This window comes from Dinoponera quadriceps, unplaced genomic scaffold (genome assembly GCF_001313825.1).
Source record: "Dinoponera quadriceps isolate SergipeBrazil2010 unplaced genomic scaffold, ASM131382v1 scaffold628, whole genome shotgun sequence".
NCBI classification, from domain to species: Eukaryota; Metazoa; Arthropoda; class Insecta; order Hymenoptera; family Formicidae; genus Dinoponera; species Dinoponera quadriceps.
Genome location: NW_014554836.1, coordinates 396437 through 411795, shown reverse-complemented (window position 1 = coordinate 411795; position 15359 = coordinate 396437). Strand labels below are relative to the sequence as shown.

General features: G+C 44.6%; 1 protein-coding gene and 1 long non-coding RNA gene across 2 annotated transcripts; both read right to left on the bottom strand.

Annotated features, from left to right (window-relative positions):
* Positions 1–5522: 5522 nt before the first annotated feature.
* On the bottom strand, positions 5523–6476 carry LOC106742246 (prophenin and tritrpticin precursor-like). Its single transcript, XM_014614996.1, has 3 exons — positions 6371–6476; positions 5854–6144; positions 5523–5740 (listed from the first exon to the last, which is right to left on the bottom strand). Exons 1-3 carry the CDS (start codon positions 6443–6445, stop codon positions 5720–5722), a joined length of 387 nt encoding a protein of 128 aa, XP_014470482.1. The 5' UTR covers positions 6446–6476; the 3' UTR covers positions 5523–5719.
* A 4152-nt stretch (positions 6477–10628) lies between these two features.
* Positions 10629–11254, bottom strand: LOC106742276. Its single transcript, XR_001374251.1, has 2 exons — positions 11031–11254; positions 10629–10952 (listed from the first exon to the last, which is right to left on the bottom strand). It is a non-coding gene; the product is annotated as an uncharacterized LOC106742276 (long non-coding RNA).
* Positions 11255–15359: the final 4105 nt, after the last annotated feature.

The window sequence follows — 15359 nt, the reverse complement described above, 5'->3', positions numbered from 1 at the left end:
TTTTTTCCCCCCCCCCCCCCCCCCCCCGCCAATCGATACTTAGCTCAGCCGGCGGAAAATAAGGAATGAAGAAAAGCGGGCAGCACTCTCCAGAGGGCTAAACGATCGCGTGCAATTTCGCCTTCACGACGATCATCCTTTGCGATCGGGCAATGTCGGAATATACGGCGCTGAGAGCCCCGAAAATGTTTACGCGAATTGCCGCTCGCAAACACATAAAATTACATGACACATCCGAGCACACCGCAAACGTTGCGCAGCGGCGGCGGCACCGGCCCCGGCCGCAGTTTTGTTTATTTCATTTTGTTTGCCATGCACAACCCAGTAGCTCCGGTTCCCCCAAACCCGATATCATCGTTAATATTGATCTGCGCCACTGAGCAAAACGGAATATAGCAATACTGAGCAATGCCGATACAATTATACGGCGGCGTGGATTTCTCGTACACACGGCTGGCCGCGCACGCATATTCGATAAACGAACATTAATCCCGGCAAGTAAATCTGTGAATGACGTATGGCAGCCCGAGAAATAGAACCATTATCCGTGCGCGCGCGCGCGAAAGATAACCGGCCGTGGAGACGCGTATTAAGATTTATTCGCCCGAAGGCGCAATCTGTGTATGGCGCGCGAGAATGGCAGTTAACAACGGTAGACGCGCTGTAATATATCTGCAGATAAATGTAAAAGATAAAGTGTCACACAGAGAGCGGCCGGAGGAAAATATGAGTAGTGTAAAATTGAATGGGCCGCCGAGTTACGGTGGGGATTTATGGCCTTGAATATTTTGGCTAGTACGCGCGAAATATCAGCGAACGGGGAGCGTTCTAATTATGTTATTTTCATCTGGTACGCGTGATGTATGTCCGTATACGAAATACCAGTAAATGGCTGGGTATGTATAATTTCTGCGTTAAACCGCGGAAACGGTAAATTGCCGTAAGTTTGCGCTCGATTCCGTTACCGTAATGCAATTTCGAAAGATCCGTTAATGATATTTACGGTAAATTTTCGGATATTCGTTCGTTCGACGAGCTCGATAATTGCAGGCCGCTTTTCACCGCGGCGGTTGACATCCGCGCGAAATACAACGCGGCGACACTTCCCTTCAATGTCCGTACTGGACTCCCAAACGCGAACGGGATCTGGACGCGTCGGATGTTCTCGTCTACGTTCTCCGGTTAACCTATCGAACGGCTTCGTTTTACGATTTAACCTATATATGAATCATCAGTGCGCTACCTGTGCACCGGTAACGATCTCTGCATACCCGGCATCGCCGATTGGATGAGGGAGGGAGAGAGAGAGAGAGAGAGAGAGCGAAAGAGACAAACTCGTCATCCGAACGAACAGAGAGAAAGAGAGCTCGATCGATAGTTCATTAGCCTTTGAAAGAATATAGAAGAAATAAAAATTCACGGCTTTGTAGGTAATAGTCAAGCGACAGAGGTGGCAGGATTGACATATACTCGGATATAGGAACGTTGGCGCGCGATCCATCTTCCCAAATCCAAACTACTATTCAGGGAACGATAAACAAAGGGTCGATCAAAAACTGGAAATCCGGTAAAAGAATTTCGTTTACGGCTTAACCGGTTCTCCACCCATCATTCGTTACTTCTTTCACGTTCGAAAATAGCGTGTGAATATAATGCGCCGGACCTTCATTGTTCGGCAAGCCGAGAAAAGGGTGCGCGCGAGGTTAATCGTTCCCTTTGTGCCGCGATCGATTGTTTATGCGTCGAAAAATAAAATCTCGCGGAGACGCGATTTAATTGCCGCGTTATCAGCACCTTAACAGGAGGCCTTGCGCGTTGTTGGAGTTTTCGTCGTCGACCTGCTCTGTCGCGAAAGTTACGCGTTATGGACGATGCTGTAATTAAAAATCCCACACGCGACGCCCGTATCGTGTAGCCTCCGTTGTATCTGAAAACGATGAGATGGTGTAGAACCGTTTTTCTTCCCCCACGCGAACAACCGTCAAGGATCGCAGATTTATCGTGCGCTTTGCTTTTTCTTGTCCCGCTCTTCTTTTCATCCACTTCTTTAATCCCGGCCATGATGAATCCCTTTCCGGGAACTTATTAAAGAAACCTGGACAAAAGTGCGTTCATTAGTCTTTAATAAAAACATAATCCGCGTCGGTGGAACGTCATATGGAGGATTAAAATGTTGCTGAGAAGCTTGACGGAAGTGTTTGCGAATCGCCCGTTCCGGCAAATGTTATAATCTCCGCTCTGTCAGCGCGCGCAAGTTGGCAAAGTACGGCGAAACAAAAACTTACGCGAAATCATTACCGAGGGATTGGAACACAGGGGAAACTGTATTCCAGCTAATTATCATTCCCGTAAACGTACGTTCCCGGAACGATGGTTGAAATGCGATAACACAGAAAGGACGTTAAAATGAGCAGCGCGGAGAATAGAGCCAGTAACTCGAGCTGAACTTCCTGAATGCATTAGGAAGCGTAAGCTTTCCGATTTAAGGGCGAACGGATGTATTTTTAGTCTCGCGTCGAAGCTCATTCGGCCTGATAACGGATCGTTATCAGCCAGTTAACGGGATTTTGTGCCGTGAATTCTGCATTTCTCGTGCGCACCGCCCGCGGAATAACCGGCAAAACTGGCCACGTCATAATAGGAATTCAGGAAATTGGGTTGTAATGTCGGCGCAGTGGATACAGAGAACATATTCCGACGATTGCGGAGATCGGTGCGTTGGTTTAGTTCGTACAACGGGACTCATTTATTCCACGAGAAACCGAGTCACGTACAGCCGTTCGCTTTACTATCCGTCATTCAATCCGCTCTCTGTCTGTTGCAGTTTGCGTGTTATGAACGATATTAGATACTCTCGCCGGCGATAATGAATATCTGTTAGGGGATTATGCTTATTTTCGCGTTCGATTAATGCTCGACGATATCCGCTGGGACGCGCGCGAAACACTCGTCACGCTTTCAAAGTCAAGTTCGATCACGCGTATTCCCCCCTCGCGACTTTCTCGAAAACCATTATTCGCGCCGCGGGGAAGACAATTGAAAACGATCGAAAATGCAAAACAGTTTAATCTGATACCGCATATTACGAGGAAAACTTGGCGTTGAATAATGGACGATTTTTAGCCAAGTTAATATCTCACTTCGAGTGCGAGCTTTGCGCAGCATTTTACTGCGCCTCGTTTACAAAAACTAGTTGAAATTTATGCGCTTTTTTTTTTATTTCTCCGCGCATGGATGATTTTGCCGATTGGTACTTGCACGCTGGATGTACACGCTGAAATTTATTTCCCACGGATTTCCAGTAATTTTCAGCCTCGTCTTCGTCCAATGTTACATGTTTCACGGATATATATATATAGATAAGCTGGGTTGTTCTGTGCACAATTTCATCGAATCCCGCCGTCAATATGCATTAACAAGCACACGGCACGGCGACGGAGGGTAAGCTCGCGAACGAGGTGAGCCGAGATCAAAAAGACCGAAGGTGTCGCTCCTTACCAGTAACAGGTGTATCGAATAAATCGATGCGCTTGTCGGATGCGGCACTTAATGTGCTGTCGCGCGATATGATAAAAATCAGGTGGCGAACGATTCTGTCCTAAAACAGCTACAACCTGCAAGTAAAGCCTACATGAATAATGCAAAGTGACACGGTAGGCAAATCCTCCGCGTAGAAAATCGGAAAAAGACAGCGCGACGACGGGAGAAAGTCAAGCCTGCCCATCTGTTACGCCGCTCTTCTCGAGCGAGACCTCTAATTGCATCTCGTGGATTCAAGAGAGCAAAAACAGCATAACGATACTCGAGGATGCTCCGCATTTCGAGTACATCGGCACTGCCCTACCTTTTGGCACGTGCGGCCAAGCGATACCCGTGCGGCAGTTTTGCGGAAATCTTATCTTGCTTCCCGTGCATTCAACGGTGTGCAGGGAGTCGAAGGGCTCTCGCAAGATTTCACTTCAAGTACAAATTAAATTCTATTAACGTTTGCAGCGCCATTCGTGGAAATCGCGTGTACGATACAATTCGTCGTTTTGTCGACCCGGACGCACCTCAGATTCTAGAACGCGAAATGGAATAACGACACTCGCCGTACTCTCGTCCTTACCCTTGGCGCATCCTCTCGTCGCCAACGTCCGGAAAGTTATGCCGAAATTTTAAGTATTTCGCTAATTGCCCCACTTATCCAACGTAGCCTTACTCGACTACCACTTGAGGGATCCTGATTGCTCTCCCGGGGGTATTCGAATCATGACAAAGAAAAATTGGATCGCCGACGATGACGTGCTTGAGAATTTGGCGAATTTCACGAAGCCAGCGCCGACATAATTCTCGCTGTTGTGGAAAAAGTGATGTTCAACGATTTTCACAAACACGCGTTAAATCATTTTAGCGCGGTCGCCAGCGGCGATATATTCATTTGACAGTCGTTACTCACAACATTTATAGCTGATTATTACGTGTTATTTAATAAATAGGCGTACAGGGGACTTTAATTCTCGCTGTTGCTATTTCACGAATACGCATACACACACGCACTACGTGATTATAAATTATTATTCTAATTCTCGTCTCGTTAGAAGCACCGTGCGTTCAGCAGCCAGATAACGAACGCTTTGTCGGATCAAAATGGTCGCTCGGAATAAAGCTGACTGGCGCACCGCGATTGTTCCGCTTTAAGTATCGCTTCGCATTAGCCACGACGAAGAAGCGAGCAATTTAAGTTATGGCCTGGCCCGACTGAGACTGCTCTCTTATCGCATTAACGTAGGAACTCCGTAAAATGCAGAAGAGCGGAGGGAAAGTACTCGGCTACACAACCGCGTCTAACGTCACTGTGTTCATTACAAGGAAGGATCTCACCAAACTCACCATTTACATTATGCTGTCGCATGCAACACTTGCCACAGATGGTTGGATACATCTTCCAGGACTGCTCCCGGATTGGGCTAACTTGCTCGCTCCGAAACTAAATAATTGCCAATTATGAAACAGGACTATGACACCCGAGGATAAAGGATACATTCACAGACAACACGGATATTAATTACGATCAACGGGTCTTAATTAGTTTACCGGGAGAAAGAGAAGCAGAAATAAAAGCATCAGACTGTAGATTGAGACGGAGTAACCGTAGATGCCTGCTTCGAATATCGCGGAAAGCACGTATCGATTTCGTTGCAGCCTCGCAAACTCTTACTAGATAGAAGCTTAGATGCAATATTCCTGTTTGCGGCGCTCTATGCCAGTGCAAATAACTTGCTAATAAGAAAAGTCATTTTACATTAACGCGATTTATGGTCACCCAAGATGCAAACCGCCGTGCTCTCCCTATTTGATTAAGGATTTAATTGAAATATCGTTTTTCACGGCAGAAAATGTCTCCCAGATGGAGTTTCCTCCGGAGTGTCTTTGCCTCTGATTGTTTTACGTGATCGCCTACACGACAGCATCTAACGATATTACAGGGATTAAAAACAAATTGCAAGTGTGCATTTCGAAGAAAAAGAAATGAGAACGAATTAAATAGGTCGAAATATTTAATAAATACATAGATATATTAATACATAGATTTAAATAAACTTCTGTACAATAGTTAAATTTGATACGGGCTTTGGATGATGTTAAATAAGTCACATATAGCCCACGTGACAGAAGTGAGTTTTACGTATCTGTCATTGTGACTTTGCGCGTGGACGATAGACAGTAACCGCTCAGATCAGAAACGAAAATGGCCGAACTGTAACAATGATAAAAATATTTTTATCAAAAGTCTAACGAAGAGAATACTCCAATTATGAAGAGAAAATTAAACAATTTTGCAATGTAAATATAGACGATTAATGTACTTACGTTTGGTCGCGGCCCAGGATTGTATGGTCCAGGAAATGGGTTAGGATTAAATGGTCCAGGTCTAAATGGTCCAGGTACATTTATAGGAGGAATAAATGGACCGGATCCGGGTCCATATGGTCCAGGAAATGGGTTAGGATTAAATGGCCCAGGTCCAAATGGTCCGGGGAAACCAGGTCCCTGAGCAGGTAGTCCGAAAGTTGGATGCGCTTGTACATCGACAAACAAAGCGCAGATTGCAGCCAATAGCATTGCGATGCACATTCCGTACTTCATGATGAATATATTGTTCTGACGAGAAGAAACGAAAGATAACGTTATACAAAGGCAAGATGGTAGTCCGACACTATGGACTTTTTGACAAGTTGCGTGCAAATGAACTGTCTGGCGATGCAGAATCTCGAAATGTTAGCAGACCGCGCGAAAATTTGTGCGGGTCGAACTGTTTTAGATGAGATAAGTATTTCCGCGTAAAATGATATCGGCAAATCTTTAAGATTTGAAAATTAAATATTACCGTATTATACTCTTGACTACACTTTTGACTGTCACTCTTCACTACAGAAGGATTCGAACTGATTTGCTTATGCATCTTACACGCTTATATATTCGAGCATTTCACAACATGGAACCAAAGAAAATATATCTGTTGCAACACGCAGATAAGCAATTTTTGCTGGGAACGAAGCGCACATAAATAACGCTATCTTGCGAGGATTTCCCCAGATTTCTGCCGTAACGACAGTCTGTGATAACGATGATCTCGCATGCTCTCTCGTTGAGTCATCAGACGCGAATTTGTTCGCGTCGCGCCTTACTTAAGATTCACGTACTTTCCAAACGTATACGCTCAGGGACTTTTCATGGAATCCCCGAATTGGATTTCTTTTACTACGTCGCGCACGATCTTTCCATTACCGATGGAATTCAAATCTTTTCCGAGGGACGCTTTTTTGCAAAGTAGCGCACGGATTCTGATATCATCGTTGCGTCATGTAACATTATCGTTCGGATTCTTTTTCGTTCTGTAGATACTATTATTGTTATTGTTAGAAACAAGCGATAACTCCGCAACCTTTGCGTAAAATTGCACGCATGACATACAAAGAAAAGAACGTCTTCTTTTTTTATTGGGTAAACTATTTGCGCTGGTAACCAAATTTGCTAAGTGAAAAAAGCATCTGACATTTCTATTTACGTGTCAAAGGAGCCTTCAGTTTCGTAGCAAACAGTTGCAGGAAGGGAATGAAATTATAAAGAGAATTTTAACTGAAACAGCCGTACAAAAAAATAGAAACGGCAACGTCGCTAAAGCAAAGAGCAGATTGTGCGATGATACAAATGAATGCTGAGGAAAATGAAGGAAACGCGTTAACATGAGAGGCAAAAACACAAAAGCATTTTTCATAAGATATTGTCTCCACAGATATCTCTACTGACATATTAGAGCTTTATCTTTGGAACGCTGGAGGGACTTTCCCCGTAACCGAAGATATCGACGCGACTATGACTGGCACGAAACAGAAACTTTTACTGAGACATGAAATACAAGACGGCTGGTTTGAGGTCGTTTACTCGTTGATACGGAAGAGCTGGATAGTGCCTCGCGAGGAAGCCACGGTATTCCCCGAACCTGAGACCTTGGTGCTCACCGTCACGTTGGAAATTCTACAGTGTCTCATTTCTCTTAGCACAAATTGAGTAGTGGCTGACAATTAGCTCAGTAGTCGCTATTACAATGACGATATAGGTATAGAAATACCTGAATGTATATATAGCTCGCTAAGATCGTCGGCAAAAATTTCTATCTTTGTATTTGAGTGTACGCGCTTGATCGATTTGAATCGCTTTGTCGATTATAGAGATCTTCGTTTTCAACAATTTTTTTTCTATCGTGTATCGTTCCGCAGAATGTAAAATTACTATTTAAAATACGGATGTGCAAAACTTTTATATTCACACCGGCTTAGATAACTCACTTTCCCATTTCCACGATCCGACGATACATTCCCTTTGTAGCTTTGTGGCGCAAAAAGATTTACGATACGATATAAACTCAATTACACCGTGTCGTAACGGAAGTTGCGCTGGAAACAACATTTATGTTTCGCTTACTGTAAAAGCACCTCTACAAATTGCCCGTGCTAAATGAAGCAAGAGATAAGCGCGTATTGTATTAAATTCTTATTTAGTGTAATACGCTTTTCCACGTATACGCGTGAAGATCGTATTCCACATTTTCGTCACGGCTTGTCGGGGTATATCGTAACAAGGATTTAATGTTCCAAATGTAACAGTCAATAATTAGCGATTTCTCGTCGCTAAATTAGTGTCCATAAGGAATGACATTTTATAGAGTTTCGCGGATTGGGGTTATTACCTATACCGAACAGCTATCCCGGCGAAATATTTTATGGAGCAGTTCAGTGGTAATGAAGGTGTTTACATGCGGGCAAGAAGGCGTCTCGCCGGGCGGTAGGTAATTAGGACACCCTCGTCTACCTACGCGATAGGCATTGCCAGAGGTAAATGCAGCCGGGCGCACATGGAGCTGGGTGGCGCACTCGTTATTTCGAGGCTTCCACTCGCCTAATGTATTAGCGTAATTAGCCTTATCAGATCTACAGACAACGAGGAGTCACTCGTTTATAGGATCGCGACAACAGGGGCGACCGCCTGGAACCCCGGGGAAAGTCGAAAGTAACGAAATTGCATGGGCTATTCGCAGATAGCACAGACCGAAGGGAACGTTAAAATATATCGCGCGGTTGTGTTTCTCATGTAATACAAGTCACAGAAATGCGTATCGTTAGATCTGCCAATTTTACATTTTCCGGTCGATGTGCTTGTATAATAATGAAAGAAGGGGTGCGAAATAATGGCAAAGTAGTATAAATTAGATGTTTTAACGATACAACTTTATTTATATAGTAGAAAGATGTTTTTCAAGAGATACATAAGTATGTGTTACGTGGCCAGAAATTGCACAATGGAAGAGCACACGTGTCGTTTGTATCAATAAATTATCCCAAGCGTGTCAGTTTCCGTTGTATGAAGTCGATTCCAAAAGATGCCAGCGGAAGTCATTACTTAGTGGCATCATTTCCCGTACTTTGGATTGAAGGGTCCTTGACCGGGAAAACTTGGGAATTTTTTGCCGTTCGGAGGCGGTAGTTGAACCGGAGCCCTGTACGCAAGGGCGGCCATCGCTGCCAAGAGTAGAGCGAAGATGAACAAGTGGAATTTCATATTGTATTCTGTGTTTCTGAGAACAAAAAAGATACATATGAATATCAAGTTACAATTTGATGCATCTCGAGTCCGCATCTCTCGAAATACTTTCGAGACTTTCAGTTTCCAGCTCAAGATAACAGTCAGTATGATCCAAAAATTATTATTTTACAACGATCGAAAGAGTAATCATATTCATCGTGAGATATATTTGATATTTAAAATCTAAGTAGATAGGATAAAATATATATTCGTTCGACTTACGTTCTCTCGCGCTGGTATACTGAATAAGCAATGCTGTTATCTCCTCCGACCTATCGTTTATATATGCACATGTGCCGCATCTTATCAAGCATGTACTTATCAAGCATGTATCCACATTTAATTATGTACGCGGACTTCAATACATTTCGTTGGGAAGTACCGCATCCTATCTCATCCACTGTTCTCCGTGTAAATACGACGAACGCTTGCATGTGTACTTGGTGACAGAGCTGGGGATATCCCCGTTAAGTATTTGCATTTCTCGCTTTTTCCTTACTCCGTAAAATCTGTCACTTGTCTACTTACGTAAAAAATCGAATGTTAAATGACGAACGGCAATCAGAGATATTATTATCACCGGTTCGTTGTAAAAACACAAGAACTCGTGTGAACCTTGGCGGCAAAATGAAGGAACGAATAAAAATACGTTTCTCTTGCCGCGCGAGAATTATTACGCGCATATGCGCGGCGCAAAAATTCGGAAGGAAACCTTGCGCTTTATTTGATTCTTTTAGCGATCGGCGGACCGAACCGATTCTGAGAGTCTGTAGCGCCTTACCGCCACTCCTATAACCACCCACGTCCCTGCAACTCCCTTTCCACCTGCACGATTGAACGTGAGCCCAACATCAGAATAAAACTACGACGAATTCTACCTCCATCACGTTAACGTTCCTCTTCCATCTTCTATCGCGGAGACCATTTATTTCGATCGTAACCAATGTCGTTTCGCAGTTCACTTCAAAGTGGAACGGGCTGCTGCTTCTATCGTTATGGTAAAACGCGACATCATTGACGTTACATGAGATGACTCGTGCCAAATCAGTGATCAGTTATTTTTCTCTCGTATTGAGATCATTTACAAAAGGGAGTGCTGGTATGCCGCATTAAGTGTATTCGACTTTGAACACTCACTTTCATCTGCATCAACGTTTAAATTTAGAACTCGTCACAATTACTCTTCCCGATAATAAATATTCATACTGCGGGAAACGTTGCTCTGACGAAGAAGAATTTAGTTTTGAAAACGAGTGAGTCACTTTATCTTCGAGCGTATTTTCGTGACAGGTTCCAAGCGTTTGGATTTACGAGCAGGTACGAAACTCGCGCTGCTGAACACGATCTCGCAGAGTTCGCAAACTTCGATGGATAATATCTGTATTATCGTATCTTGATAATCGAAGATAATTAAGATGCATGGAAGAATATCAACATAATCACAAACTTCAATCGTCCGCGTCTCACACACTTCATTATGAATAAATATAATCTGTTGGAGATTTAAGGATGCATGATGCGTATTTTATTTATTCTTGCATATTTATACCATACATGTGAGAGATTATTCTACAAATTCTTTCCAAAACGATAGATAGATAGATAAGTAGATAAACAGACGGACTCTTCATCGTCACGGCAGTGCAAGTGGCGAAATTGGTTTGCGTCTACAAAGTTGCTCAATCAATCTCTGTCTCGTTTTTTTATGCTTCCATCGTAATTTTATCGGAACTATGAACGCCGTGGTCGCTACTATTATCAATAAGAATACGACGATATATAGACTCAGTCTCATATTTTCTGTATAATTCCGAAAATATAATTTCCTTTCAAACAGAAAGCACAGATTTAGAAGTGGTAAATTGTTAATTCATCGTTCGGTGGGATTGACAATATTGACTTACAGATTTCCACGTACAATTAAATGGCACTGTCGCACCGTCACGTCGTCCGGCAAATCTTACGAAGCCCGTTGTGTTTAGACAGAACTTTAAGGCAATATTATTTCAGTATGAGGATTGATGTTCCACGAGTGGTCAAAGCTTGACTGGACCAACACTTGACAGCTTCTCTCAAGTCTATCCCTTTCAATCTTACGATTCTCCCACTGTGGTATTAGGCCACGTTTCATGGCGTGATAGATGCATGTTTATGTCACATAGACGTCTGCTCCTCTTTGTCAGGCGTCTTACTCTGTAACAAGCGGATATGCTTGTTTAACCGATTTGGCTTTCGCATCCACTCTCATGCAATGAGAACAAATTGTATGTACATAAATGACATTGACAATGACATGTTCTACCAGTGTTGATTTGTTCATAAAAGAGCGCGAGCGACAGTTGCAGTTTTACGACGCTTATCGCGATGCGTCGTAAAACCGTGGGAATAGGAACCAAGATGTCACCGGTTAACGAAGCTTCTCCTCCACACGCATTACGCACGATCTGCATCGTTTCATAACATTTGCCTTACTTCCTCTAACATAGTTTGCGAAAATCGAGCGCAATTTGCGAACACACTAATTGCATTTTTGCAGTGACAGAGAGCAGCGCGAGATAGAATAGGCTGAAATTCTAAACCCGCATAAATTTCTAATCGTCAAGGTAATCACGAACGCATGTAATATTAAACCTGTCAATATTGAACGTGCCGAATAGCGGCGAATAGTTGCGGTAGACTGACACAACAGTCAGATAGTGACGACCTGATGCACACATTGCGGATTCGTTGCGCGTTACGAACGAATACAGTTTCAAATGCATTCGCGTCCCTTCTCTCTACATATGTGTAGCGCGCGCATAGATACACGCATATATAGAATATATTTCAATCGGCACGAATTCCACGATGAAATAAATAATGGAAACTCGGTCAATAAAATCTTAGGGCGATACCGTATCGTAGGGCCACCTTACAGACGCTCGCGACCCAACGATCCCGCGCGTTCCTACCTATCTACGGAAAAACGTGACGAGTATCATCGACTTTGGAAAACACTTTCGTCCAGGCGCACTGCAGTTTCCCAGCGGCAGCTTCCGCCGGAGCGCGGTAGCGACCCTACGTTACGTCGAGAACGCGCATTCGGCGCGGAAACATCCCCTACTCCTCCGACCGATAGGAATCGACGGGTGAGAAAAGGAGAAATAGGGAGAAAGGAAGAGAGAGAGAGGAGGTGTGCAAAAGGGGGATCGAATACAGTTGTGAGAAAGACAGGGAGGTGAAAGGACGACGGTCGCTATACGTGGCCTGGAACTGGCAGGCGAAGGGGGTGAGCGGTTCCCTCGGGAGCTTGCTCGGCTCCCGCGCGTTACGGCACCGTCTCCACGGCGCGATCTATCGCCCCATTGACCGCCACTCCATTATCAGGATAGTAATGCCGTAACCCCGTATCCGTAACCCTGCCCTACTCGTGTCGCTCTGCGCCTTAGCTTACCTCGGAATTCACCGCGAGGTCGTCCTTTCGCTGCTTTATCGGAATAACCCTTCGTTGCAATCGGCCGGAGGAGATCGTGAGAACAATCGCGCGGAACCTATCGGGAGGACGCGATCCGCGCGCGAAAAACTTACCTCACGCCTCGCGAAGTTCATCCGAGGTTGGTTCTGTGAAAGATCCGTCGCGGCTGCTCGCGCTTGAATCCCCGCTTGAATCAAAAACGCTAAATGCTACGTTGGGTGTTCCGGTGTTCGGATTGTAAAGGCAAACATACTGCGCCGTACTTCATGAATTTTTGATCGAAATACGTGCGTAGTCATGCGCGTATTGTGCACGGTCGCGATAAATATTTAGCGAATTTACTGCCGGCGGCACGGTATTGGTTTTTTCGCCTTTCGTTCGCGACTACGAACGGTTGGGCTTCATTGGGAAGAATAATCACGGTAATATATATAACCGCGCAAACGTTAAAATTAATACCAGCGCGGTGAGATCAGAGGAAATTTCGCTTATCGAATAGATCCACGTTACCGTGCGTCGGATATAACTCAAAGATAAATACGATCTCGTGTACATACAGCGAATGATGCCCATAAAATATAAAGAAGGAAAAAAGAAGATATTTCCTCGAGGTTTTGCGGAAACTGGAGTCGCCGTGTCATGAGTCGTTCACAGGCGCACGTTGCACTTTACGGCTGCGAGGATGCCCGAATTAATTACAGGCCGCGCCTGATCCCGCAGCGAGCTGGAATTTGCTCTGCAGCTATAATTAAATTATACGTGACTACTTTAACAGTTGCAAAGTTAACGGAAACCCTCTCTGCAAACTACGGGGGAAATATGGAAAGAAAATTGCGCCACGTAACACGAGGACTGTAATTTCTGTTCGAACGCACGCAATAGATATTTTGCACCAAGATCTCAATATAACCGCTCCTTTATTTGTCGGCTGTCTCATCGTCTTCGGCGCCTCGGCTAGGGAGAAAAGGTAGCGTTTTCCGCGTAAAAGAAATCACTTCGATTGGTCTCGTTGGCATCGAGATGAGCTTAGCTACGACATGAGTTTGCAAGACACCCGTCTAAATCGTAAGAGTGCGCGCAAACTCACGTCAGAATATGTTTCGACGTTCTTCACGGACAGTACTATTCGTACTCCGATCACGTAGTCCAGGAAATCTCAACAGATAGACGCAAGCCAGAGCATGGACTCTCACCCCCCGAGCAACTCAAATGGGAATACACCTTCGTTCCCGCCGCTGGAAGACGTCCGACAGTTCGACCCTATCGCGAGTGAAGGACCGCGTCAGCGACTTTCGTGATAGGACGCGCGCACCACTCGCGGCATTCCAATTCTCGCATTTAAGCGATATCGCGCAATAACAGCCCGTTTGAATTTACAAGGGATGGCTTTCTCACCTGGCACATTCAAGTCTCTCGACTGTGTGAGATCAGCTAATCAATCTTCGGAAGGAGAATTATTCATCAGTTGATCGTCTCCTCTTTGTGATATACGTCTAAGAAGTGAAATTTCCAACAGCTCTAACCGATTTCATCGTTATTTAAGGCCAATAAATAACGCGAGCTGTTCTCGTGCTTGAAAATCATCGATATTAGCTTGAACCCTTATCGTGGTGAATATATGACTGTCTGAGCCTCATCTCATGAATATATTGAATACTTCGCTTCATATTAGGCCAATAAAACTCGAAGTAGCTGAGTCGCATATAAGAGACCCGGCGGCGATACGGACAATGACGCGCGCGCGATCGTAAGGATTGTCCCCGCGGTTTTTAATTAGACACACGATGAGCAACGCTTTACTTGAACGAATCGCGAAGCGAACGTCTGCTTGTTCGGGTTTATGATTACAATCGATTCCTGGTCCGTTTCTTCGTCTCTCATGCGACCGGAATACGTCGGTGAGGCATTACTCAAAGCAAAACGTGAGCGAGATACAGCTACGGCAACCGTCGGCGATTTATAGCGGGACAAATACAGATGGGGAACTTTTCGAGGCGTAAGACGTCGGAAAAATGCTTTCGGCTTTCGACAGGCTCTCTTTACCGGCCCGTCCTACCTTCTCTCCTGTCCGCCGCATGTAAAGTAATAATGGGAAATCGAGCGAGAATACGTCCGTTCGATTTCTCACGCAAGTCGCTGATACCGTCGTGCCGCGGATTCGAACAGGATAGCGTAAAAATTCCACGGCTTGAGAGAAAGGAAAGCGCTCGCTCGCTTGCTCGTACACGACCGTAACGTAACGTCCGATACGTGGCATTTTGTGTCGAGAAAGTCAGTTAATTCCGCAATATTAAGAATTATCCCTGACGTATCTCTGCGCTGGATGAGAACAGATACGGGCGATTTATTACCTTCTCGCCAACGGAAGCGTTTTACGGGAGGGCAAAAAAGTTTGCGCTAACGATGTTTTCAAAAAATTAAATAAATAAATAAACGTGCTCTTTTACGAGTTAAGCGAAAGCTACTCCAAAGCTTTCCAGTGTGACATAATTAAACTCAGCGCTTAATTCGTTGTTTAATTCGGTTCCGCGACAGATCTTCTTTCCCGCTGTACTTCCGGCCCTGTCGAAATTCGATAAAGCGTAATTTTTAGCATTAACCGCGCACGGATACGCGATTAAATCCTATGCGACTGTAATCTAGCTCGCGAAACAGGAGCGTGCTCGTCCCCACCCATCCGTCTCTAGAAAATTGTGCGACAAATTGAAATGCGCGCTGTCCGATCTCCTTTTTTCGCCCTTATATAATGGTGTATTCGCAGTAATTACTAGAGTGGACC

What these genes read in the sequence shown, in the direction of transcription:
- LOC106742246 (XM_014614996.1), bottom strand. Translation starts at nt 6,445, where the DNA reads ATGCATAAGCAAATCAGTTCGAATCCTTCTGTAGTGAAGAGTGACAGT. An exon ending in GTAGTCAAGAGTATAATACG is followed by an intron (nt 6,145 to 6,370) that starts GTAATATTTAAT and finishes TCTTCTCGTCAG; the next exon opens with AACAATATATTCATCATGAA. An exon ending in ATCCTGGGCCGCGACCAAAC is followed by an intron (nt 5,741 to 5,853) that starts GTAAGTACATTA and finishes TCATTGTTACAG; the next exon opens with TTCGGCCATTTTCGTTTCTG.